This window comes from Rhinatrema bivittatum, chromosome 4 (assembly GCF_901001135.1).
Source record: "Rhinatrema bivittatum chromosome 4, aRhiBiv1.1, whole genome shotgun sequence".
In the NCBI taxonomy this organism is placed as follows: domain Eukaryota; kingdom Metazoa; phylum Chordata; class Amphibia; order Gymnophiona; family Rhinatrematidae; genus Rhinatrema; species Rhinatrema bivittatum.
The window spans coordinates 228,008,445-228,033,250 of NC_042618.1; the positions used below are offsets into that span (position 1 = coordinate 228,008,445).

At 42.6% G+C, this 24,806-nt stretch overlaps 1 protein-coding gene across 1 annotated transcript in view; it reads right to left on the reverse strand.

Annotated features, from left to right (window-relative positions):
- Positions 1–24,806, reverse strand: part of LOC115090565 (cystine/glutamate transporter-like) — an 83,118-nt gene that overhangs the window by 21,415 nt on the left and 36,897 nt on the right. Inside the window, exons 6-10 of the mRNA XM_029599808.1 lie at positions 24,603–24,647; positions 19,209–19,332; positions 14,252–14,355; positions 9,992–10,088; positions 8,795–8,944 (exon numbers count right to left, since the gene is read on the reverse strand). Coding sequence (XP_029455668.1) covers positions 8,795–8,944; positions 9,992–10,088; positions 14,252–14,355; positions 19,209–19,332; positions 24,603–24,647 — 520 coding nt within the window. The remainder of the gene's footprint in view (positions 1–8,794; positions 8,945–9,991; positions 10,089–14,251; positions 14,356–19,208; positions 19,333–24,602; positions 24,648–24,806) is intronic.

Sequence of the window (24,806 nt, forward strand, 5' to 3'; positions counted from 1 at the left end):
ACACACAACAGTACTAAATTCCAGCACTTAAACAGTAACATCCTACCTATGAAAAGGCAACACTGCAAATATTATACCAGTCCCAAAATACCAATACACCTCCAATTAGGAAAACAAAATACTCAAGCCAGGCTGCTAGAGATCCCTACACAGAAACTACACACTAACAGAATACCTCACCTTGGTCAAGTATGCAGAATACTGACGAAGCCTAAAGAAATACAGAATAAAAAAAGAAAAATGCAAAAAAACACAAACTGGAAACTGCAACAAGCCAAACTGTATATACCGTACAAATATGGAAAACAGAAACATCACCATCCCTCATAAAACATCAAACAAAATAAAACACTATAAAACAATCATATAGTAATACCATACTAATAAAAAGAATAAATATTTCAAAACAGCTGACAAATAGAATATCCAATAAGTAAAATCTCATACAAATTTCTAAAAAGTTTCCAAATACCGATAAAATATTTCAAAACAAACATGAAATAACACTCAATAATTAAAACTAATGATAACAAAAATTCCTCCACTCTCCATACCTGGGAACCTTTGATTTCCAATCACTATGAGATTATCGTGGATTAGTGGGGGTTGGGTGAGCACAAACTTTCTCCTGTCTCTCACACATACACACACGTTTACTCACACGTTACCTCACACATATCCTGTCACATGCTCTCTCACACACATTACACACACAAGCTGTCTCTTGCTCTCTCACACTCACACATGCTCTGTCTCTCTCACACATACACTCTCTTGCTCTCACAAACACACTTGCTCTCTCATACATGCTCACACATAAAGCACTCTCACACATGCATTCACATATGCTCACATACACATGCATTCTTGTGCATGCTCTCACATATATACACTCACTCTTCCCCTTCCCCATGGAAGATGCAGGCAGCAGCAGCAACAGCAGCCTCATCCTTGGGCCCCCATGGCATCAGGAGCCTTCTCTCCCATCTGTGGGACTGCCTCTGTTTCTCTCTTCAGACGTGCAGCCTGGCTGCTGCTCCTGCTCTTTCTTTTCTTCAGTGGTGGGACCAGTGGCTGCTCCAGCTTCTCTTCAGGGGCAGGGCCTGGCGGCTGCTCCTGCTCTTTTTTAGTGGCAGGACCTAGTGGCTGCTCCTCCTCTTTGGTCATAGAGGCCCAGCGGGTCCTTCTGCTTTTCTTCAACCGCGCAGGCCCAGTAAGTGCTTCTGTTCTTTGGTCACACAGCCTGGCCACTGCTCTTCTCTTCCACTGGGTGGACCTGCAAGTGCTGACACTGCTCCTGCTCTTAGGCCATGTGAACGGTGACATGCTCTTCTTCCTGAGGAATGCCGATGCTGCTTCTGCTCCTCCAATCCATGTGGGCTCAGCTGATGCTGTTCTGCCATCATGACCTGCTATTTTTTTCATCCTCTGCAGGGCCCATTTCTCCGGCTCCTTCTGGCACTGAAATTGGGCCTCCTTCTTCCTGCTTGCATGGGTCCATCACTCACTTCCTATTCTGGTCCCCATGGACAGGAAGGAGGAGGCCCAATTGCCACAGTCCTACTGCCAGGAAAAGTTGGAGTGTTTTTTCTACATTTGAGTAGGGCCAGTGAAAGCACTAGACTACTGCCCCCAAAATTGTAGCATTCCAGGCGAACACCTAGTTCGCCTGGTAATTCCACTGGCCCTGCTTGATCAGAATGGATTAATTTGGAAATTTAGCTTTCATTCTTTGTTAAGATTTTCGCTAATAATTTGCTATCTTGATTAATAAGTAAAGACAGTAGTTGAGGCTCCCTATCTTTCTTTGGTAATACTGCAATGTGCTTAATTTGAACTAGAAAGTAAAAGTTCCTTCTCTAAAATAGCCTGAAAAACAGCAGTCAAGTTGGACGCCAGTTGTTACTTCAGATTCTTATAAAATTCTCTTCCATACTCATCTGGTCTTGGTGTTTTGTAATTTGGTAAGGACATTATAATACGTTTCAATTTCTAAGGATGTTATAGAATTGTTAAGATGTTTAATATCTTCCTTTGATAAACAAGGTATATCCAAAACCTCAAAGAACCACTTATTTCTTCAAACCTAATATATGGATGTTCCTAAAGCTCTGAGCAAGGCAACACAGAACACAGAATGAATACGCCCGAAGGCAGCTTGGAATATGGCCTGTAGGCCACTGGGTAACAGAATGAGGCCAGATAGGCCACAAGACAGACAAGACAAGGGGCAGAAGGCCTGAAGGCCACAAGGCAAGGCATAGAAAGGAGCGAGAAGGCCGGATGGATGCAATGCAAGGAGTAAGAAGGCCGGATGGCCACAAGGCAAGGAGCAGAAGGCCCAAAAGCTACAAGGCAAGGAGCGGAAAGGCTGGATGGTCATAAGGCAAGGCAAGGCTAGGAGCAGAAGACCTGAAAGCCATAAGGCAAGACTAGAGGAAATGTATCAAAAAATTCAGAGGCCAGGACAAGGAGCCAAAATAACTCCATGAACCAACAAGGTGGCTATAACACAGATGGATTACATAGGACAGAGACCAGGGACTGGCAAGAACAGAGAGGAGAAGATGGCCAGCCTGCAGAGTATGCTCGTTGAGATCCCCTGGTGGAGGGGAGGCTGCAAGACAGGCTGAGTCATGAGAACAGAGACAAGATGGTGAGGACATTTCTGAGCAGGGCTCACTGGAGGCATCATAGTCAGGGTATAGTGAAGCTGCATAGCAGCTGAAATCATAACAGTATCTCCCCCCCCCCCCCTTTAAGACTCCTTCCTCCTGGGTCCCATTTTCTATGGAGTTTATACCTAGGTAGGCATTGGCAAGGGGAGGCTTGGTTGGGAAGCTGTTTGTCAGGACAGGTGCCCCTTCCTGGGCAGACTGGCTATGGATGGGTGCCCCCTGCTGGGTGAACTGGCTGTGGATAGGTGCCCTCTGCTGGGATGACTGGATTTGTCCTGGAACCCTCTGCTGAGCTGGCTGGATCTGGGCTGGAGCCCTATCCTGGGCTGACTGGAACAAAGCTGGAGCCCTTTGCTGGGCTGGCTGGGTCAGAGCTGGAGCCCCCTCCTGGACTGACGAACAGGGCTGGAGCCCTCTTCAACAGGCAGAGCCACTGGCACAAGATGACTGAGATGTAAGACCACTGTCTCAGGATCCTTAGAGGATGAGACCACTTGCATAGAGTGCGTGAAGGGTTGACCCCCCCCTAATATGTGGAATTTGGAGCCCCTGGCTGAGAATCTTTGGATGACTAGACCACTGGCACAGGGTGGGTGAAGAGTGTAACCACTGGCACAGGGTTTCTTTGAAGTGAGGCAACAGGACCAGCGTCTGGTGCATAGCACTTGGTGGCTGGGTGCAGGGTGTGGACATGGGCTTCCTTGTAAGCACTGGGTATCTGAGGTAGGGCTCTCCTAGGTCTGGACATGTGGAGCAGGAGACTCTCTTGAGCTAGGATGCCCCTTCTGGGCTAGATCTGCAGGAGCAGTGGCTTTCAGAAGCTGAGGCTTAGCTGCAACTGACAGAGGTTCTGGTGAAAGAGCAGAGAGGAATTTGTAAAGGTTATTGAAGGTGTCCTCACATGGCAAGATGGCAGAAAAAAGGTATGTAGTTCCCCTACCTTCATCACAGTATCTGTAATAGACATATCATTTTGAAGCAGGTCTTGGGCACAAAGGTTAGACTCAGAATCTGAATTTTGTGTGTGTAGATTAAGTATGCTGCTCTCTGATGCTTCTCTAAAGGTCTCATTAGTAGCTGCTGGATTGCAGTTGATGATGGCTGAGCTTTGCCTGAGTCAATCAGGCCTTTTGGTTTCAGATAGTCTGGTGGATGTGAACAGAGCAGGGGAGTCACAAGATCATTGCAATCAAGGTCTGAGATAGCCTTTGCTGGTAAAAGATTTGTAATTTATTTTGATGGATTGGTGTGTCTGTACAAGAAGTAGAGACCTGATTTTTCAGTTCAGGTGCAGGTTTTAATGTCTTAAATTCAGAGTTATCTAACTCTGAGGGAACCATGGTTGTGGGCTGGCAGGTAGTAAAGGGAACAACTGCTTTAGTATTGCCAGAATTCAAACATTGTGTAATATAATTCAGCTTTATAGCTGTAGTTACCAAAGGGTCATTACAATTCATAGATTTCACAGGGTCTAGGCTATGCTTCCCTTCAGCAGGTTGCAAGAGGACAGAATCTGCTATTTCAGGCAACAAATTAGAAATAACTGGGGCAACAGTAATGGCACAAATGGTGGTACAATTTGAATCAATCTGCTTAACTGTGATGCCTTTATATATCAATGGTTTATCCAGACCTAAGGAAAGTTTTCTCTCTATTTTTTTGCCTGTGTGTTTGGCAGTGCTTTGATTTTGTAATTAGAGGCTGCTGGTCTGGTCTTTTTCTGAGGGTTTTTTTTAATATACTTTTTCAGGGGATTAATGCACAAGCAATGAGAGCATTCATGTATTTTTTTTTAATTGTAGAACCTGCTCTATCTTCCCTTCTAGGCAGATGACAAAATAAACATCCATAAAATAGAACACAAAAAATAATTAAACAAAATATACATAAAATACCATTTAAACAAATAACATATAAACATTAATCTAATCACGTTTTAGCACTAGTTAACATAATAAAATCTTAGCCAGCATATATATATTTTTTGCCTGTATTAATTAAGTATGTTTTGAATAACGTTTAGAATCTGAGAACAGTAGATTCAGCCTTCAGCTCTTCAGGCAGAAAATTCCAAAACAAGGACCCAACTATTCAACCTTTCGTTTGCCTTAGAAAGATTCACCTGTCTAATGGTCAGCACTTCCAATAGTTTTTGAAAGGAGAACTGCAAGACTTGCACCGGCTTATAAACCTTAAGCACAGAATTAAAGCACTTAGGTGCTACACCTTTTATAGCCTTAAATACAAACATAAGGATCTTAAATTTGCAGCTGTGTTGGAGGATCGCGTGCTGGCCGGGTGCCGGCGCGTGCAACCTAGGCAGGCGCAGCAGGTAAAACAATTTTTTTTTGGGGGGGGGGGCTAGATTAGGGATAGGGGTTGGGGTTGGGTTGGTTGGGGAAGGGAGGTTAGGGTAGGGGGTTGGGAATTGTAAAGGCGGTACATAAACGTTAAAACATTAAACATTAAAACATTAAACAGGTGAAGGCTGTGAGCATTGGCACATGCAGGGTACACAATTGTGCACCCACGTGTGCGCCCACTTATGCTCACCGACCCCCGATTTTATAACATGCCAGTTCTGATTATTGACCCCAGGGAGTCTAATTTGATTGATCACAGTACCTGAATGTAATCCGGTTTGAAGTGCCTGAGAAAGTGAAGTATAAATTAAATACATTTATTTTATTTATTCATTTGCATTAATGTGGTAAGTGCACACCATGTAAGAAAGTGTGAGTCATTTGGCAGGAGACAATGGTAAAGCCATAGTCTGGAATCTGCCTCTTGATTATGACTCTTATCTCCCTGGATGGAATGTTGTGGTTTTGCTAGGCATCTTCTCCTATGTATACAGTAGATTAGGATTTATTACTAGTTTATTTTATATAGTAAAACAGAAATCTGGATATTTGCTTGACAGAGGTCATGGAAGGCATGGATAATGATGCACTGGTCTGTAAAATATCCTATGCCGGGGTGGGAGGAATTTTTGTGCCAAAAATGTTTGTGCTTCAAGTAATAACTTATTTTCTACATTGTAGTTTAATTGAATTTAATATTCACAGGACACTGATTGCGTTGTATGATTTTGACATACAATTTGAAGAGTTTTAAAATATTGTGTGCAGAATTTTTAATTTTTTTGGTACAGAAGTACAGTAATAGTCATTCCTATCATTCTCCAACCCCAGACTCTGGTCCCCCAGCTCATACCAAGTACCCCCTTGTTACCCAGTTTGTCCCTGTCACGCTCTCCCCACTCACTCTCATCCCCACCAGCCTCTCTCCCTCTCCTCTCTCTCCTACTCCTACATCAGCTTCTCTCTCCCTACTCTCAACCTTTCTCTCTCCCCCTACTTCCTCAATTTGTTTCTCTCCCTCCTATCCCATAGCCATGCTCTCTCCTGTGTCCCCAGTCTCTCTTTATCCCTCTCTTTAACTCCTCCAGCCTCTCTCCCCATCCCTCTCTCCCTCCTACCCCAGCTCCTCTTTCTCTCCTATGCCTCAGTCCTTCTCTCTCCTATTGACTCCAGAATCTCTCTCTCTCTCCTATGCCCCAGTTTCTTTCTCTCTCTCCCCTGACTACCCCAGTTTCTCTCCTATCACCTGGTCTCTCTCTCTACCCCACCTACCTTCTAGCTGCTGCATTCTTTTGGATCACAGCAGTCACCACTCCTACTTTCATCCCATCACATGAGGGCTAATATTGCTGCCCCTGCTGCCCCTGCTTCTAATCCTGCCCTTGTGGACTCATATTGCCACGACTGCCACTTTCAATCCAGCCCCTGAGGGCTCATTTCACTGCCACCACCGCTTCCTCCTTCCACCTTTGTGGGCTGATGATGCAGCTACTATCGCCTTCTGGTTCCACGTGGTAGATGCCGTGGATACAGTTCCTGTTTTGTCTCCCATCAGTCCATTAAGCAAGGGCCCACTTACCATATTGCAGACAGCCACGCAGCAAAATTCTGCATGAAAATCTGAAATGCTGTAAGGCATGGAAATTCATCACCAACTCTGCATTGCACAGTGGCACAGAATTCTCCCAGAATTCAAAACTCTGTTAAAATCAGTGCCCGTGGAGTTATGCACCCATGGCGAAAGACATTCCACAGATATTCCTGCTCTGCACAGGAGTAAGTATTTGGGGTTAAGGGATCTGGGAAGCAAATAATCGTAGCATAAATGTGTGGGTGAATGATCCCTTGTGGGCCAGACTCTAAGCAGGGCAGAGGATATTAATGAAGCATCTGTGCAGGGCTTCCCAAATCTGCCCTTGTGACCCCATGGCTAATCGGATTTTCAGGATATCTTCAATCCATATGCATGAGATAAATTTGCATACATTAGAGACCCAGTATATTCAAATTTATCTCATGCATATTTTGAAACCCCAAATGACTGTGTTATCACCATCAAAAATCTGGAAAGCCCTGATCTGGGGTGGCTAAACCTACATTCACAAGTTTCTTATTTTGAGTCATCCTAAAAATGTTTTGTGGACACTAGCCTTTCAAAAAGTGTTTTTTTTACAACAGTTACTGCTCATCAAAATATATTCCATATATGTACATAACTTTCAGTTCCATTTTGCACTGGGTAAAGTGGCACGTGTACATTTGGCCACATAACCCAGTACTGAAATCCAATTCATAATGAGTAAGAAATGATAATATTCTGAACTGTTGTAATGTGTTGAGTTTAAAGCTAGATATCCTTTTCAAATGCTTGCAAAAATATGCTGTGTATCAGATGGAGACAAGCTTAATATGGATTATTTTTTTAAATAATCCATTTTATGTGGGTGCCTGTTTTTTGAAAACCAGGTTGTTTTGTGCCCACTTAAAGTTACACACACGTTTGCACTTAGGGGCACTACCAAAAATTTACACCACAGTGTATTTGATTTGATTTTTTTAAATTTTTATTCTGCTTTTTAACACTTCAAGATTGCAAGAGCACTTGGACATAACCCAGAAGCTGCCATTCCCATTTTAATTGCCCAAGTGGGAAAAATGACCATTCTGTATAGGATTTCAAACTCTGCTTCTCAAAGAACAACATCCATAGAGAATTTTTTATCTTACCAAAAACATTTTGCTGTCTGCAACGGGAAAAGATTTTAGAGCTTGATGCCCTCCAGTGGTCAACTTAGGAAATGCACCTTCACCTTTCTACACATGTAGGTAGAGCATTGGTAAAGAAATGCATAATCTGACTGAATTTCTTAAAAAATATTTCCTTTTATTATGCTACTACTGCCTTGCTTTGTTTTAATGTTGATGTTGAAAAATGTTGTGCAATGCAGGGATTCCCACCCCCAACTGCTAAAGAAATTGCTCTCTTAGCTATATGAATTTTAAGGGGATTGCCGCACAAATGTTTACCCTGTCCTTAAATGGAAGACATTTTGCATCCGTAAAACTGACTGCTTATTTGTTCTCTCTTTTGATCAGAAACCAGCATGAAAGTATTTCTTTTTTTTTGTTAACTTCATCCATTCCTACCTGCACAGGGCAGTGCAACAAACCTCGGTCTTTACTAGGATGTTTGGACTTCTGCATTAGGAAAGGGAGTTCAGACAGGAACTCTCTGACATAAGAGGCCAGATAATATCTAATCTCACATAGGGGATATCTGATCTGCCAATTATCAGAGTTAGAAACCTATGTAAGAAAAACGAATTGGGTTTGCAGCTGTGAGCTCCTTACTTTTTTCAGCCTGCATAGTTCGAGCCACACAGTGTGAATGCTCTCCATGTGACTCCCAGGGCAGTACTTCACCCCATCTTGGCACTCTTCTTTATTTCTATTGCAGATTCTGATTTGAGTCCAGACAGCAATATATCTGAAATATGGTCCATGGTGAGGAGCAATTTATAGGAGCAGTTCTCTTACAATTGCACCTGCTATTTCTGGAGCTAGCTGACTGGGGTAAAAGTGCACGCATCCATAGGGAAATCCAATCCATGTGTGCTGTTTTCCTCCCCTAGTACGTAGGCACATTGTGAAAGTCCGTGCATGCTTTTAGCCGCTGTTAAGGGTCAAATCAGAACAATCTACCCAAGTAAATGCCTTTGAAATCTCCCAAGGCTTATGCCAGCCATTCATTACCTTAAATGGCCTGGGTACCTCAGGGTGCCGGTAACGATGGACAATTAGACCAGTGACTGCCAATGCTACAAAAAGCCAACGAGAGAAGCTGAAGAAGTTCAGGAGGTTATACAGATCTCCGGAGAATACTAGCAACATAACCAGAGGGGCCTGCAAGACAAAAGCATGTACTGTACATCATCAACTTTCCCCGGCTGGCAGCAGCAACAGCGACATCCCAACTTTTCTCACCTGCCTGAAATGGTGCTTTGACTGCAACCTAGAATTCTATTTCCAGATACTTAAACGTCTGGACCTGCTTTGCATGCTCCTTACATTCAGTGAGGTTTGCCCCTATTTGTCGTCATTCTAAAGCTTCTCCAAGATAAGAGAGCAAGATCAATGCACTACTACTGATAATTGTAGGGGGAAACTTATTTTCAGGCTGTCTGCTCCGGGACAATGTCGGCAAATACCTTTTACCTTTGGATTATGCACCAATTTTCAAAGAGAAAGGACCTGCCAATTTCCACACCTGCTTTTTAGTGCAGATTGTTTTTCATCGAAAATCTACGTGTGTAGACTCAAAAATACAATCTACACCCAAACCCCACCCACCAATAAATGCTTCTCCTATATGCAGAGCAATGTGCATACTTTTAGTCGTATTGAGGAAGGGAAATTTGCAGTCAATTTACATACATAAAATGACTTTGATAATTGTCTTTGTGTGCTATAGATATTAGTGTGGTCTCTAATGGCCAGCAATATCATGCATCAAAATGACTCGTAGTATTTCTCCCCCCCCCCCCCCCCCCAGTACTGGTTTAGAAAAACATGTTACTTTGCAGCTGACCCCAGTCTAACCCTTGCGAGAACATGAATGTGTTAGAGATCAGTGCACGCTGCCTGTGCCTGAGATTTGGGGCTAAGAGACAGAAGAGTACTTTGAAATTAAAGAAAGAAGATCAAATAGCAGAGATCTTGTAAGGTAATGCAATAAAGCTTTTATATAATTTAGCAGAGGCAGAGCAGAATGAGATGCAGGGACAATCTAGCCAGAGCATCATTGTTTGGAATTGTCCAAAGCTGGCAGGTAAGTACCTCATAAGAGCCACAGACTGCCCCCCCCCCCCTGCTTTCACCCTCCTCATTCTGTCCCCATCCCAATTGTAAATCTCTAATAAAATGAAAAAAAGAAAATCTAAATTATCATACTCTCAACAGCACTGCTGGAAGAGGTGTGTGTCTTCGAATATGAATCATGGAGAACAGCGAAGGCCATTGTCCTTCCCGCGATGCCACAAACGTTTCTCTGTCAGAAGACAAAGCAAGATTCAGACTATCATGCCTTCTGTTGATCAAAGCCAGGACAGGGAGAATGTTAATGCCATAGGAATTTCTCATAAAAGGAATGTGAAAAGTTGGATTCCAATAAGAGTTGCAACCAAGACCATAACCTTTCACCTCTGCATGGTTTAAAATAGAATTTAACAGTGCGGCAGCAACTGAAATGGCTTTATGACATGTTGGCAGACATGAAGAGTGACTCTGAGCTCAACAGTGGCCTATCATTCTCAACAACACCTGTTAATGAGTTTATAAAATATGCTGCCAACCTAACAATCAGTTATGACAAGGAAATAATTAAGGCTGAATCATCATGGAGATTTAACTTCAAGTTGCAGGTAGCAGCTGTCGTCTTTCCTGTTTTGTCGAAAGCCAGATGCATCTACAGGAGGTCTCTCAACTCGTCATGCCCAAACAGAAAATGCATATGTTGTTGAGTCACACTGTTACTATAGGGTCATGTAAAAGGAACTTTAGAACAGGGGTTAGCAATCATTTTGAGCCACATGCCTACCAGTGGCTCAAAGCCCCCATTTTGTTTCTCTTCAAGTTGATGAAAGGAATAAGCTAATGCATACACACATAGGCACAGAGAGTTAGGAACCCAACAACCAAACAGACAGAAACAGATTCCTCATACCTAGATTGAGAGAGAGCAAACAGATACCCAGACAAAGACACCCCACACAGAGACAGAAATCCAACGCCCAGACAGGCACAAAGACATAAATATACCACCCATAGACACAAAAGCACAGGACCGTCACACCCAGATAGAAGACAGATACACCACTGACAGACACAAACATAACACACCCAGACAGACAAACAGGCAAACACCTAGACATAAAGAGAGACAGAGGCAGACAGACCATATCAGACACAGATCAAAGCACACCAGACAAACAGAGACCATATCACATTCAGACACACAGGCCTCACACCACAATGGTAAGGGCTGGAAAAAAAACCAACCAAACAAAAGAACTCAGGTGCTAGCCATAATTCTTTAGGTGCTGAGAGAAACTCCATCCCATCCTCTGCAACTTTTTTTTTTTTTTTTGCTTTCTCACTGCTTTCACAATTTTTTATCTTATTTTTCTATTTCTGTATTTTTCTTAGTTTGCTCATCTTTTTTATTTTCTCTTCTCATGTTTTGTTTTGTATATTTAACCTTTTTTTCTTACCCTTTATTCTTCCTTCCTCACTTCCTCCCTCTCTTTGTTCCACTTCCTCATTCTCTATGGCCTCTTTGCTCATTTCCTTCCTCAACTTCACCCCTTCTTTTCCCCCCAGCAGGTAACAGCTGTGATCTCTTTCCCTGGGTAGGGGCCTGGCAGCAGCGAGAATGCCTCCCAGGCTGAGGCCTGAGGGTGGCAGCTCTTCCTGGGTGGTGGAACACCGCAGTGACTGTTCTCATGGCCGGTTCCACCCCAGAATCAGCATCTCCTCATGTGGGCCTGTCACAGCAGATGTAGCTCCTCTCCCTGGCCCATCAAAAGAGATGCATGGCTAAGCTGTGGCACGCTTACAATGATGTCACTAGGTTGTGGTAGCTCCCTTCCTCCTGAGCTTGCAGTACCTCCATGGCATTGAGACCCAATTGCATAGCCATTTTTTCTTCCCTGATTGGGAGCCAGTGTGCCCCCATCAGGATTGTTCAATCCCCCTGGGGGGGCCTTTCCCTCAGTTAACATAAAACAGAAGAATTGCCATACTGGGTCAGATCGAGGCTCCATCAAGCCTTGTATCCTGTTTCCAACAGTGGCCAATCCAGGTCATAATTACCTAGCAGGATCCCAAACAATAGATAGATCCCATGCTGCCAATGCCAAGGGATAAGTAGTGGCTTTTCCCAAATCTATCTGGTTAATAACAGCTTATGGACTTCTCCTCCAAGAACTTGTCCAATCCTTTTTTTTAAACCCAGCTTAATTCTGCATTGAATGGAAGAATTTTCTCCCATTTGTTTTAAAAGTGCTAATTGCTAACTTCATGGAGTGTCTCCTAATTTTTGTATTATTTGAAAGAGTAAATGACCGATTCACATTTACTCTTTCTATTGCACTCGTGATTTTATAAATCTCTATCAAAACCCCCCCTTAGCCATTTCTCCTCCAATCTGAACAGCCCTAACCTCTTTAACCTTTCCTCATTGCCAAACCCTGCTTTAAGAAATTGATATTGGAGAAAAATGACCCAAGATCAACAGAGGAACAAGGGAGCATTTAGAATTTGGCAGGTGTTTTTTCCATTGAGAACAAGATGGTGAATGTCCGTCATCTTCAACAGCACAAGACATGACTTTGCTTCAACAAAAGTTAGGAGGGGGCTTAATGTCCCCACTAAGATAAGCTCTTTAATTGCCTGATTTAAATTATTATGTTAAGAACATATTGTTCTTGATTTTGAAATATTATTTGTTACAGTTTGGGAAATTGTCAGTTTCTTTTAGAACAAATATGACAATTGTATTTTATCTGAGTGCAACTGCGGGGTCCTACCCCCTGTGCAACCTTCTGATGCTCCAACTCTGCCTGTGAGACCTAAAATAGAGGGCAAGAAGTTTTTTTGATCTTTGACTTTCCAGGTTGTGGAACCTTTTCTTAAAAAGTATTTTAATGGTTGTCATCACAGAGGCCTTTTTCCTGTTTGAATTGACACCACTGGTTGCAGATTAAAATCATTCTTTGTCAGTTTATATCTACAGTATACTAAGTATAAGCAGTTTTGTTCTAGTTCGCTTAATTTCTTTGAAAGCTTTTTTTTTTTTTTTTTTTAATCTGGCAGTTTTCTCCTGCTGTTTTGGGTTTCCAGCTCAATTGCAATCAGCTTCTATAAGGTAATGGTGCCATGAGCCTTTATTCATAACCACTAGGGATTTTTTCTCCTATTTTGAGCCTACCCCACCCATTTAACTTACCCACTGCAGTGACAGTCCTTGGTCAGGAGCCAAAGAACGTGGCTCACTATGGAGTCCAGTATGAAGGCACCCTTAGTAGGGCCAGGAGATGTCACCTCCAGGCTGATGTGACTGGGAGTCCCTCCCTGAGCCTCTGAATGCTGCCACTGCAGGATCTCCTACCCTGGCTAGCCCAAGCCGCAGAAGCTTGGGCATAGTACCCAGGCCTCTGGCAGCACTGACATTAAGCCATCGGGCTGGCCCCCATTTTTACATAACTTTTAGTTAACAAAAAAACGAAATTATGTAGCAGACTGATTTTTGTTTTTGAGACTGCCACATAAATTGCGCTAGTTGCCCTGCTCAAATGATTTAACAAGTATTGGTCCTGCCAGAATGATTGGCAAAGTGGGTAATATGAAATGTTAGAAGTCCTAGCATGCAACCCCGCAACTAGGTCAGCTTGACAGGCTGCAAGTACAGTAATATCTAAAAGTCCTAGTGGAAACACAGGTGCTGACGTAGCTGGGTCTGTCTGGCAAGCTACCCATTCCTCATATTGACCAGGTTGGTGCAACAGGTTGATGGTGGCAGGGTGCTGTCTATGAAGGAAACAGGGACCTAGGAGACTGGATGTTCAGGAAACAGCCACACTGATATTGGTGGCTATTCGGTTTATTGAGAGGCCTTGGGATAGGCCATATTGGTCTTTCTCTGCCATCATCTACCGTGTTACTATACTTTTCAAAATGAAAGGTAGGTCCTGCAAGGAAGGCATCATTGCAGATCCTCAATACATTTTATACACTGCACTATCGCCAGTGCGGGATGGGCACAATAGGGGCATGCTTAAGAGTAAAACTAGGTCTGCCAGGAAGAATAGCCCCAAAGATTTCATCAGGCTACAGGGATGAGTGTGGCAGCAGAAGGGCCACTAATTGCTAAACTGGCAATGGTGTGATGGAGAAAGGGAGGTTTTGAGTTCTTACAAGTTCCACAATTCAGATTCAAGGTCATTTACAAAAAGTAATAAAAATAATTTGTATATAATGTTGGCAAGAGACAATAGCTTACATTGTACAGCACAGGTAATCATCTGATATCAAGTTTGCTAAAGAAGCTTTAAAACTGTTTGTCATTATTAGAGTTGGTTTGCTTAATTTTTGTTTAGTGTTAGGCAATGTGCACCACACATAATGGTGGCATAACAGAAATTGAACTCTTACCTTGCGCCGGCAAAGAGACCGCCATTAAGAGTTCCGAAGCAGGACAGGACAACCAAGATCTGGATCACAGGGGCAAGCCATTTAGAAATGTGATCTGCAAATGTCTGGGAAGAGAAACACAATTAAGAATAGCTCTCTATAAAAATCATTTTATATCTCTTCTTTAAAAAAAAAATCCCAACCTGCATATTAGGCATAAATACACCACTGTACAGAGGAGCGTCAGATGTAGTTATATGAGAAGAATAATTACAGAAGTCAGAAAAATAAATACAAAGCTTCAATATTATTAGGCAAACAAAGCCTCTCCCACTACCTACAAAATGTCTTTGCATTGAGCTCACATGGTGACCAAACAGCATCATCGTGGTTAAGTTTTCTTTACAATAAGTAGGTAAGACTCCCTGTGCATTTGCAAACTTGTCTTTTCCGATTATCCAGCTGAGGTAATATCTTGAATAATCGGGCAAAAGTAACTCTCTGGCAGTGCAAACCGAGTTTAGAAACAACTTCTTTGAACTTGTAGTCCTCCCAGTGCCCAATAAGACATGGTGAGTTCCGCCCATAATAGGAGTTGTGTGAGGTGGAATAGAAGTCGTTTAAATAAATAAACAAACAGACAAACTCAACTCCAGGGTAACTACCAGTTCCCCCTTCTTCCCAGCTGAAGCATCAAAGACCTCCTCTCCCCCAGATCCCCATCACTCCCTGTCTCTCCATGAGAGCTTTCTAAGATGCAATACCAATAATTTGGAGTTTCACATTAGCACTCCTTAGTAAATAGGTCTCTTAGTGCATTATAATAGTTACAGTTACCTTTAGCCCTCCGATTCATCCTGTGGAGACAGGGCACCGGCGAATCAAAGAGTGCCATTTAATAAGAGCATGGGAAGCCGGAGGAGGCAGGTAGGCACTTCTCCTCCTTCCTGGCTTGCCAGTCAGGAGATGGGGAAGTTTAGGCCTATGGTGGAAGGGGATGCTTGAAAGGAGGTTGTCTGGGGAGACAGGGGGTTGCCTGGAAACAGGGACAGGTTTGAGGGGGTATCTTTGGTATGGGGGTGTGCCAAAAGGGGATTTAAGGAGAGCACCTGGAAGGTGGGGATTCATGCTGAGAGGTGGGCGTCAAAAGGGAGCTGACTTCATGTGGGAGAATGGGAGGGAGCATTGAGGGGCAGAGAGGCCCCACATGCATGGACTGGACCCTTCCTACCTGCTGCAAGCTTCTTTTGCCCAAAGTCACGGGGCTGGGTCTGGTTAGCATGCCGATCCTTGTTTAATGTGTGACTCCATGTCATTATCTTGGGACATACCCTGCTAAATGGTAACCTGCCTAATTTAACATAGCTTAGTAAATTTTCCCATAAGTGATCTGCTTCTGAGTGAAATTCCAAATTACATGAATACACGGGAACAAATGTTTTATGAGTTAATGTCAACAAACTGTTGGGATAAAATATAGCTTTATACTCAAATGCCTCATGAGGTCAATATTCAGCCATTTTCTGGCTAATTTGTCCAGGATATTCAGCGGCATGGCCATACCACTTAATATACCCAGATAACTTTGAGTTAGCTGAATACGTTTATCCGGCTAATTTTAGACTTGCTTAATAAGCAAGTCTTACTTATCTGTCTAATTTAGCTGGATAAGTCTGAATATTGTCACTTATCCAATTAACTTAGCTGGATAAGTAGCTTCTCCATGGAACGCCCCCATCCCACCTTCTAGCCACCTATATCTCCAGATAAATAGTTATCCAGCTACATGGTGGCCACTGAACAAGGCAGTATATAGACATAAGCCCCAACTTCTCCGACTAAGTGGTGTTGAATAATTGCCCCATGTGTTTACATTTTCTGAATAGGCAGTACAAAATTCTAACTAGAAGATCTATTTACTAAAGTTTGATAAAAATGTGCCTGACCAATGTGCTTTCAACTCACATTAATGTGCTGACATAAAAGTGATATTTACTGAGGCGCCTTAAGTAAGGCGTGCTATCCCATCGCAGTCACGTTCACAACTCAGTAGCCACATCAGTTCAAATATATCGTTCCCTTGATTCAGCAGTCAACTTTTCCATAGATATCATAAACCAGATTTCCTGAAACTACTCCAGCTGGGAGTAGAAGGAATGTTTTTTTCCACATCTTTGCCACGATAAATTTTAGCAGCTCATAGTAACATCATTTTAACATTTTTATATGTTGGCTATTCACTCAGTTGCAATTCTAAGTCAGCAAAAAAGTCTGGGGAGCCAAAGGAATGCAAATCCCTGAAATCCCAGTTATCATCTTATGGACTGTTTACTAGAAGAACCTTAACGTTGGACATAGTCACTACATATGATTAAACAAGTCTTCTCCTCTGAATCACCACCAACAGTTTTCATTGATGCTTCTGTTCATTCTGTTTAAACTCTGCAGGGGTCATATAAGACTGGGGAGGGGGTTCTTATTTACTAAGATGCGTTAATGTTAAACGCCAAATTTGGGGTTTAATGTGCGTTAAATCTGCAGTAACAAATGCATAAGCATCGCTAATAACAAATAAAAAAAGATTAATGTAAGCATGCATTGCAATCAAAGCAGCTCATTAATATGAGGGGGTTATTTTTATACGTCCCCTAGTTTCATAGGAAAGATAAGGAATGATAACCTAGATGGATATCAAATGGAAAATGATCATATGATTGGAAAATGATCATATGAAGCCTCCAGTGAATGCAAATCTATCTCATACATATTCATTGTGGATATCCTGAAATCCAGGCCTGTTTATGGCTCTTGAGGGCCAGAATTGAACACCCCTTCTCTAGGTGAATATTTCAGCAGGAAGACCACCTAGGCACAGAAAATTATCTTTGCTCCACCCCAGGTAGTCTTCCAAGATAAGACTGAGACATACTGATGGGTAAGAACAGGTGAAATTTCACAAAAGAAGATAATTTTCTTCCAGCATTATCAAAATGGCAAATTTCACATGCAGGGAATTAATTTAATTTAAAAGATAAGGATGGGTTAGGTTTAGCCAATGGGCACATTTATCCCTGGATCCCTAGCACTTCCATCCCTGTAAAATCTCCAAAAGCCTTCCAGTATTTATTGCCCTGAATTTCCTCTACTGCTCTCAGATTGTCATTGTACCTGCCTTAAAAAGCAAAATGATCATTTGGTGGGGGTAATAAAATAAAATAAATAAATAATAGCCCACTTAAATTAGGCAGCAAAATGTACATAAGTTACACCAAATTTGAAAGGGGCCTTACACACATAAGTCAGCTTTGAAAATTATCCCATCAAATTTAAACACACATAATCGCTATTATATGTGTGGAGAATTTAAGAGAAAATGTATGTATATGCTTTTGAAAATTTAAAACTGTGTGCAAGTCCAAACTCTTCCACAACATTGCATGTAAGTTTACCAGGACTAAGTAGAAGCATTCCTGGGCACAAATAGGTAGTAAGCATGTATCAGGTGGGTAGTTTTGTAAAATGCTACTTCTGTGGCTAAAGCACTGCTTTAATCTGGAAATGCCTTACTGCTAGACTCCAGACTTTACAACTTGGAGATCTTGCTGCCACTATGCCTTGCTGCCAAACCCCTTATACTACTCCTTGGGGGTCTTGATGTCTCTTGCCCTTGCTGCTATCCACCTTATACCATACCTTGAGGGTCTTTCTGTCACTCTTCCTTGATGCTATGCCCTTCTGCTGCCATTCTACCTTGTTTCCATCCTGATGTTCCACCTTGGAGGTCTTGCTGAAACTCTGCCTTGCTGCTATCCATGCCACCTTGGAGGTCTTGTTACCACTCAGCTTTGCTTTCATCCTCCAGACGCTACATCTTGGTGTGTTTTTGCCACTGTGGGTGTTGGCTTGGCACATTTAATTTAATTTAAAAAGGCTTATATGCCACACAATCCAGTGTTCTAGGTAGCTTACAGCAAAACAGTTAAAAAAAAAACCAACTAATTATAGAATATCAAACAAATATGCATTAAATTCCTGTCTCGAAAGTATAATTCCGGAGATGGCTTCCATATTTCGCCATCCTTGCTGGAGGAAGACCAGCATACTGTTGTCTTGCAGTCTTCTTGCAACTGTTTGTTTTTTCTGCCGCCTTTGCTGCTTTGTTTCCCATTCCTGGTGCCTTAGTTTGTACATTGCCTTTCTTGGTGCCAGCTTGCTCCTCTTGTGCTGCCTTTTGGGGTTCATGCCACTGTTATTGGTGCACTCTTTTGCAGCCTTGGTTGTTCTTGCCACTTTTCCTGCTGCTTTGCTCTTCTTACGGTGCCTTGGAGAACCTCTGCTACTACTGGTACCCTTTTGCCCCTTTATGGTGCCTTAGGCTTATTCATGCCACTTTCAGTGCCTTTGCGTTCTCTTCCCCCTTCTGAAGATGTCTACCCACAAATTTCATTAGGATTGATTAGAAAGCTCAAAGTATGCTGCATTGCTTCCCCTATTGACTTTAATGGGAAATGAAAAAACAAATTGAACAAATAAACGAAAATAAAATGTAGTTTGAAATAAACCAAACAAATGGAGGTGATCTAAAAACAATGAATAAACGAAGCAAAACAGAAATTTTGCCTCTGCACATCTCTATTGTTGGCACTGTTTCTCCGCGAACCTGGGAAATTTCAAAGCGGACTTCTGTGCATATATCTGCTTTCAGAAATTTGGACTGGAATAAATGGTGTGTGTGTGTGTGTGTGTGTGGGGGGGGGGGGGGGGGGGGGGGGTTGTTATAAAATGAGAAAACTCCCAGACAATTTCAGATGAAAGCTTGTGGAAATGATTCACAGTACAAGTTGGTTCCAACTGAACAGGAAGAAATCTCCAGACCCTCAAAAACACACACAAATAACCACTGATAAAGCGGCTTCTTATCGGTTCCAGATATATTTATGCCACTCCATGAAACACGGATCAAAATATTATAACTTACCACAGCCACGGCATCTGAAGTCAAAATCTCCTCAACTGTAAGGACCGTGTAGTAGGAGATATTGGTTAGAATGTACCCAGCAGTAACAATAACCAGAGACACTATCACAGTCAGAAGGATAGTTCTACATGGAAAATAGAGAAGATGGTCACTCAGATCATGTACAGTTCCTCTTGTTCTGTATCAATTTATTGTGAAAGGAAAATGATTCAAAATTGCAAAGAACTGCAAAAAACAGAGGATACGACACCACTGCATGGCCAAAGCAGATTCCTAAAATGTGGAATTCAATCTTTTCCCCAATTTTTTGATTAGTTCTTCTCCATTACCAATCACATTTTGGAGATGAGGCATTTTTTTTAAACAAAACAGGAAATTTGAACCCCATTTCCCGTTTCAATTTGTTCTAAAAATAAAATGAAAGAAAACCTTACAGAACTTTATGGGAGCTAAAGGGGCCTGGAGAGGCCCCAGCTGGGCTTGACTGAGCCCAGCTGGGTAGGCCCTGGCCCTTCAACTTTCTATGGGAGGGCGGGATAGAGAGACCCAGGGAGGCTTCAGCTCGGCTCAGCTCAGCCCAGCCAAGTAGGCCCAGGTCCTACAGCTTTCTTGGGAGGTGAGGGGAAGGGGTTGGAAGGCCTCAACGAGATTCTTTTTAGTTTAGTTTTAGAAGCAATTTAGTTTTAGAAGCAAACCAAACCTAAATAATAAATGAATGGAAAAATGAAAACAAAAAAATGCAAAAACAAACTGAAACAAATTTTTTTGGCCTGTACATCCCTACTGACCTGATACTCCCCCCACCCTCATAAGAAAATGCTCTGTCATAGTGTTCATGTTGCAGCCAGCCCTGTACCACTGTGTAACCTTTTACTCCACCTTTGGGAAAATCTGTGTGCAGAACCAGATAAGGATTTGTCCAGTGGGACACAGCTTCTGCTACAGGGTCCAAGGGGAATTAACACAGTCCAGAATAACAGTCCACACCCAGAAAGTTGTGTTCTCCAAATGGAGAGAAAAAATGTATTAAAGAATCCAATTGTAAAATCTAGAAAACAGATAAGAAAAAAGTCAGGAAACCATCCACTGTCTAAATTTAAACCACAGTTTCTTAAGCAAGTCCTAAAAGACTCCAAGGCAGTTACTCACCTAACTTCATAATCTTCTTAAATCATAGCAATGGAAAAAAAATCTCCCTCTCAGGTTTTCCTCTGAGCCTCTCTCTTCCTTCAGGCCCAGATGGAAAATAGGATCTCTTCCCTCTTCTCTCAACTCACTGACTGCTGACTTTATTTATTTAAGCGTTTTATATAACGTCGTTCCAGTAAAGATCACAACGGTTCACAATATACATTATACATGCATTCATAGATCAAGGATACTCGACTACTTAGGCGACATTCATCATTCGGGCCTGCGCATTCATAAGTCAAATTCAGTACATTCATAAAACATGTCAATACTTGAAAGGAGAATAGTACAAAATTCAATGTGATACATTTGTAATACAGGTCAATACTAGAAAGATTGATAGTGCAAAACGTGGAGGATAAAATGAATAGATTGTTACTTAGGGGGAGCATGAGTAATTGTTCAACATTTTATGTTGAGATGATTCATTAGGGAATTTGTATTAAGCATTATTTAGTTAGTTTTGTGTCCTTGCCACAAGGACACCTTCTGGAGAAGGGTAAGGTGTCCCTGTGGGCGAGGGTCCAAATTCTTCTAGCTGGTCTAAGACCTTACCGAGGAGATGGATATGCTCTCCAGTGAATCAACACAATGGAAAATCTCTTTCACCCTTGCTCTGAGTTCTTCAAAAGTTAGCTCCAAGACTGATACTCCAAAATACCTCTCTTTATGACTCAATGGAATGGAGTCGTATTTTACACCACCTCCAAAACTCATTCCCTTTGGGGGAAGGACTCTCCTTTAACAATTCTGCTAACTCTCATCTCCTTGCTGGAAATTTCCATAGTATAACCTATAGTGAGGCCTAGACAGCCTTACAATTGGGATGAAAAAAAAAGAGAGTGGCGGATTTCCATGGCCCACCAACATGAAAGGAGACTGCAGCAGCCAATCACACAGGGTCATTTGGGAAGAGGCAACCAGGTCTCTCGCCCTACTTTGTCCCATTGCTCCTTCAGGCCACCTTCTTTCCCACTGACCTCCATTCCTCTAACTCCATTTCAACCAGCCACCATTCCGCCTCCTGTGGCTGCAGGGCCAGTGCTAGCATTTTTGCTGCCCTGTGCAAACAATTATTGTGCTGCCCCCTCCTCATTTTTTTTTAACACAGAATACCTCATCTCAGTTAAACTTGCAGAATACAGACTCACCAAATTCAGAATAAAGAGACTATAAACTATAAACAGAAACTGAACCCGAAACTGCAAACTGCAAACCACAACAAGCCAGACTGTATGCAATGCAGCAATGGAGAAAAAGAATCACCACCAGTCCTCATAAACCATTCATCAAACAATAAAATCAAGGAATATAAATCAATCATATTTATAAAATAATTCTTGGAAATATTCTTTTTATAATGATCTAAGGGATAGAATAACATCTAATAATTAAGAGCTCATACAAAATTTAAAACATTTCCCAAACAACAATAAATTATTTCAAGATGGTAGACACAGACATCCAATAAGTAAAACTAATAAGGATGGAAAATTCATGCTCTCCATACTGACAAATTTTTATTTCCAGTCATCCTGAGTAAGATATGGATTAGTGAGGCAGCACAAATGTTCTTCACACACACATACACACATCCAGGCAGGCTCCCATTCTCACACACACAAACAACCCTAGACAGGTTCCCGTACACACACACACACACACACACACCAGACAGGTTCCCATACACACACACACACACACACATCAGACAGGTTTCCGTACACACACACACACACACACACACACACACACCAGACAGGTTCCCAAACACACACACGCACACACACACACACACACACCAGACAGGTTCCTACACACACACACACACACACCAGACAAGTTCACACACACACGCACACAAACACACACACACCAGAAAGGTTCCTGCACACATACACGCGCACACACACGCGCGCACCAGACAGGTTCCCATACACGCAAGCACACACCAGACAGGTTCCCATACATGCTCACACACACACGCACACATCAGACAGGTTCCCATACACGCATGCTCGCACACACCAGACAGGTTCCCATAAACGCACGCCCACATCACTGGTGGCTTCACAGACCGATTCCTCTTCCAGGCCGCTGGTGAGATGGAGTCCACTGGCGGCCTCGCAGGCCTCTCCCTGCTCCCGATGCTGCTCCACCGGGTATGCCGCCCTGTGCAATTACATGGTTTGTACACCTGGTGGCAACGGGCCTATGTGGCTATGACCCCTACTGAAACAAATATCCTTTCAGAATTAAATAAAAGTCAGGACACAAAACACAGATGCCATTGTTTTTACAGCGAACTGAATTATCTAAAAACAATTATTGTACTGCTGCTTTACCCATGTTGTAACTTGCGCTACACTGTCTCTCAGAATCAGCAGGATTTCTCAAGGGGATAGGCTTTGGGTGTACCTTCCTCAATAGTCCCTTCTCCAAGCTCTCATGCAACTCCAAAATAAAACCATGGGATTTACTCCATTTGACTCCAACCGTCTTGTTTATTTTCTTGTACATGTATAACACAACAGATGAAGATTCCAGACAGGAGGCAGTTGTTCATAATTCAAGCAAATCCCAAAACTGCCAGTACATCAAATGTATGAATTCCTGTCTGATACAATCAGATTATCCACATCAGTCAATGTTCCCCATACACTGAGATTTCACTAAACAGTGGACTAATGTAATCCCATGGGATTCACAAAAAGATAGTTTGCCCCATGCCTCAACAAGACGATTTCAGTTAAATTCGTTTGCATTACCCTGCCCGGAGCTCACAGGGAACTCGGTCTCTAGGGCTGCATGCTGGAGCGAGATCTTGCCTGTTTCAAGCTCTCTAAGGATTGACTCAACCAAAAACTGTAGCATGTTCAGATAAAACAACAACAAACATTAACAATTGCACAAGGGGTGCTGCAGTACCAATCTAATTAGCCTGGGGAATTCTGCGCAACTGCACAGCGCAGAATTTGCACAGAATTCCCCTCCTGTGCAGAATTTCATTATTTCACACTGAATTTTGCAAGAGGTCCGGCAGGCCACAAGGGGAACCCATCCTGCTTGTGGCCAAGGATGGAAGACGCCCAATGAGCTACGATTAGAGCCCATCCTGCTCGCAACCAAAGATTATGCCCAGAGGGAGAAAGAAGCAAGAGGTCCAAGATCTCTGCAGGCTGAGCCCATTGTGCCTGCTGCAGAATGAGAGAGCTGAATCTATATAAGACAGACAGAAAGTGTGCATGAGAAAGAGGTTTTGTGTGTGTATGTGTGAGGGAATATGTATGTAAGAAAAAGTTTGAGAGCCTGTGTGTGTGAGTTAGGATGTGAGAGAGAGTAGTTTTGTGTGTGGGAGTGAGGATACGTGTTTGTGTGTGAGAGAGGGAGCCTGTGTGAAGTGGTGTTTGTGAGAGAGAGAGAAACAGAGGGAACCTCGTGAGGGAGTGTGTGTGTGTGTGTGTGTGTGTATGAGAGAGAGAGAGGGAGCCTGTGAGGGTGTGTATGGGTGAGAAGGAGAGGAAGTCTATGTGAGGGTGTGTATGTGTGCACAAGAGAGAGGGAGCCTGTGTGAGAGTGAGAGAGAGAGAGTGTGTGTGTGTGTGTGTGTGTATGAAAGAGAGGGCGCTTGTAAGAGGGTGTGTGTTTGTGTGTATGTGTGTGAGAGAGAGAGAGAGAGAGAGGGAGCTTGTGTAAGGAAGTATGTGTGTGCGAGAGAGAGGGAGCCTGTGTGAGGGTATGAGAGGGTATGAGAGTGGGAGTGGAGGGCTGAGGACTGGAGATAGAGTGGAAGAGGGTTGAGCTTAGAGGGGGAGGGGAGAGACAGGAGGGAGCAGAGGAGTTGGTGCCTGAGAGGGCAGAGTGAAAGAGGTCTGGCCAGGGGAATAGGGAGAGAGATGGAAGAGACATTCTTACAGTGTACTTCTAAGGGGATTCTGCTCAAAATATTTAAAACTCTGCATCTTTTGAGTAATAACTTTTCTGTATTACATTTTACATGAATTACTCAAAGACTGAGATGTATATTTTGTTATTTTGACTAAAATAAAGTTTGCAGAATTTTAAATTTTGGTGCACAGAATTCCCTGAGAAGTAAACCATAGGTTACACATGGACATTATTCTTCAGATTTAGATGACATTCATGGAGTTCATTGTTAGCTGAAATCACACTCCTCTAATTAAGAGAATGCAGAAGATTTACCTTCTAGGGTTTACCAGTTCTTCCCGAAAATAGACTGCCTGACCCCTGCAAAGTAAAACATTTTAAAACATAAAGATGAAGCTACATTGCTGATAGCTGAAAATTGTAAATCTATTCAGGACTCCCTTGTAAGCCCTAAGTCAATTTTTGGGATGTGAAATGTTTGTTAAAATTTCCTCTACATGCTAAGAATTTCCTCTACAT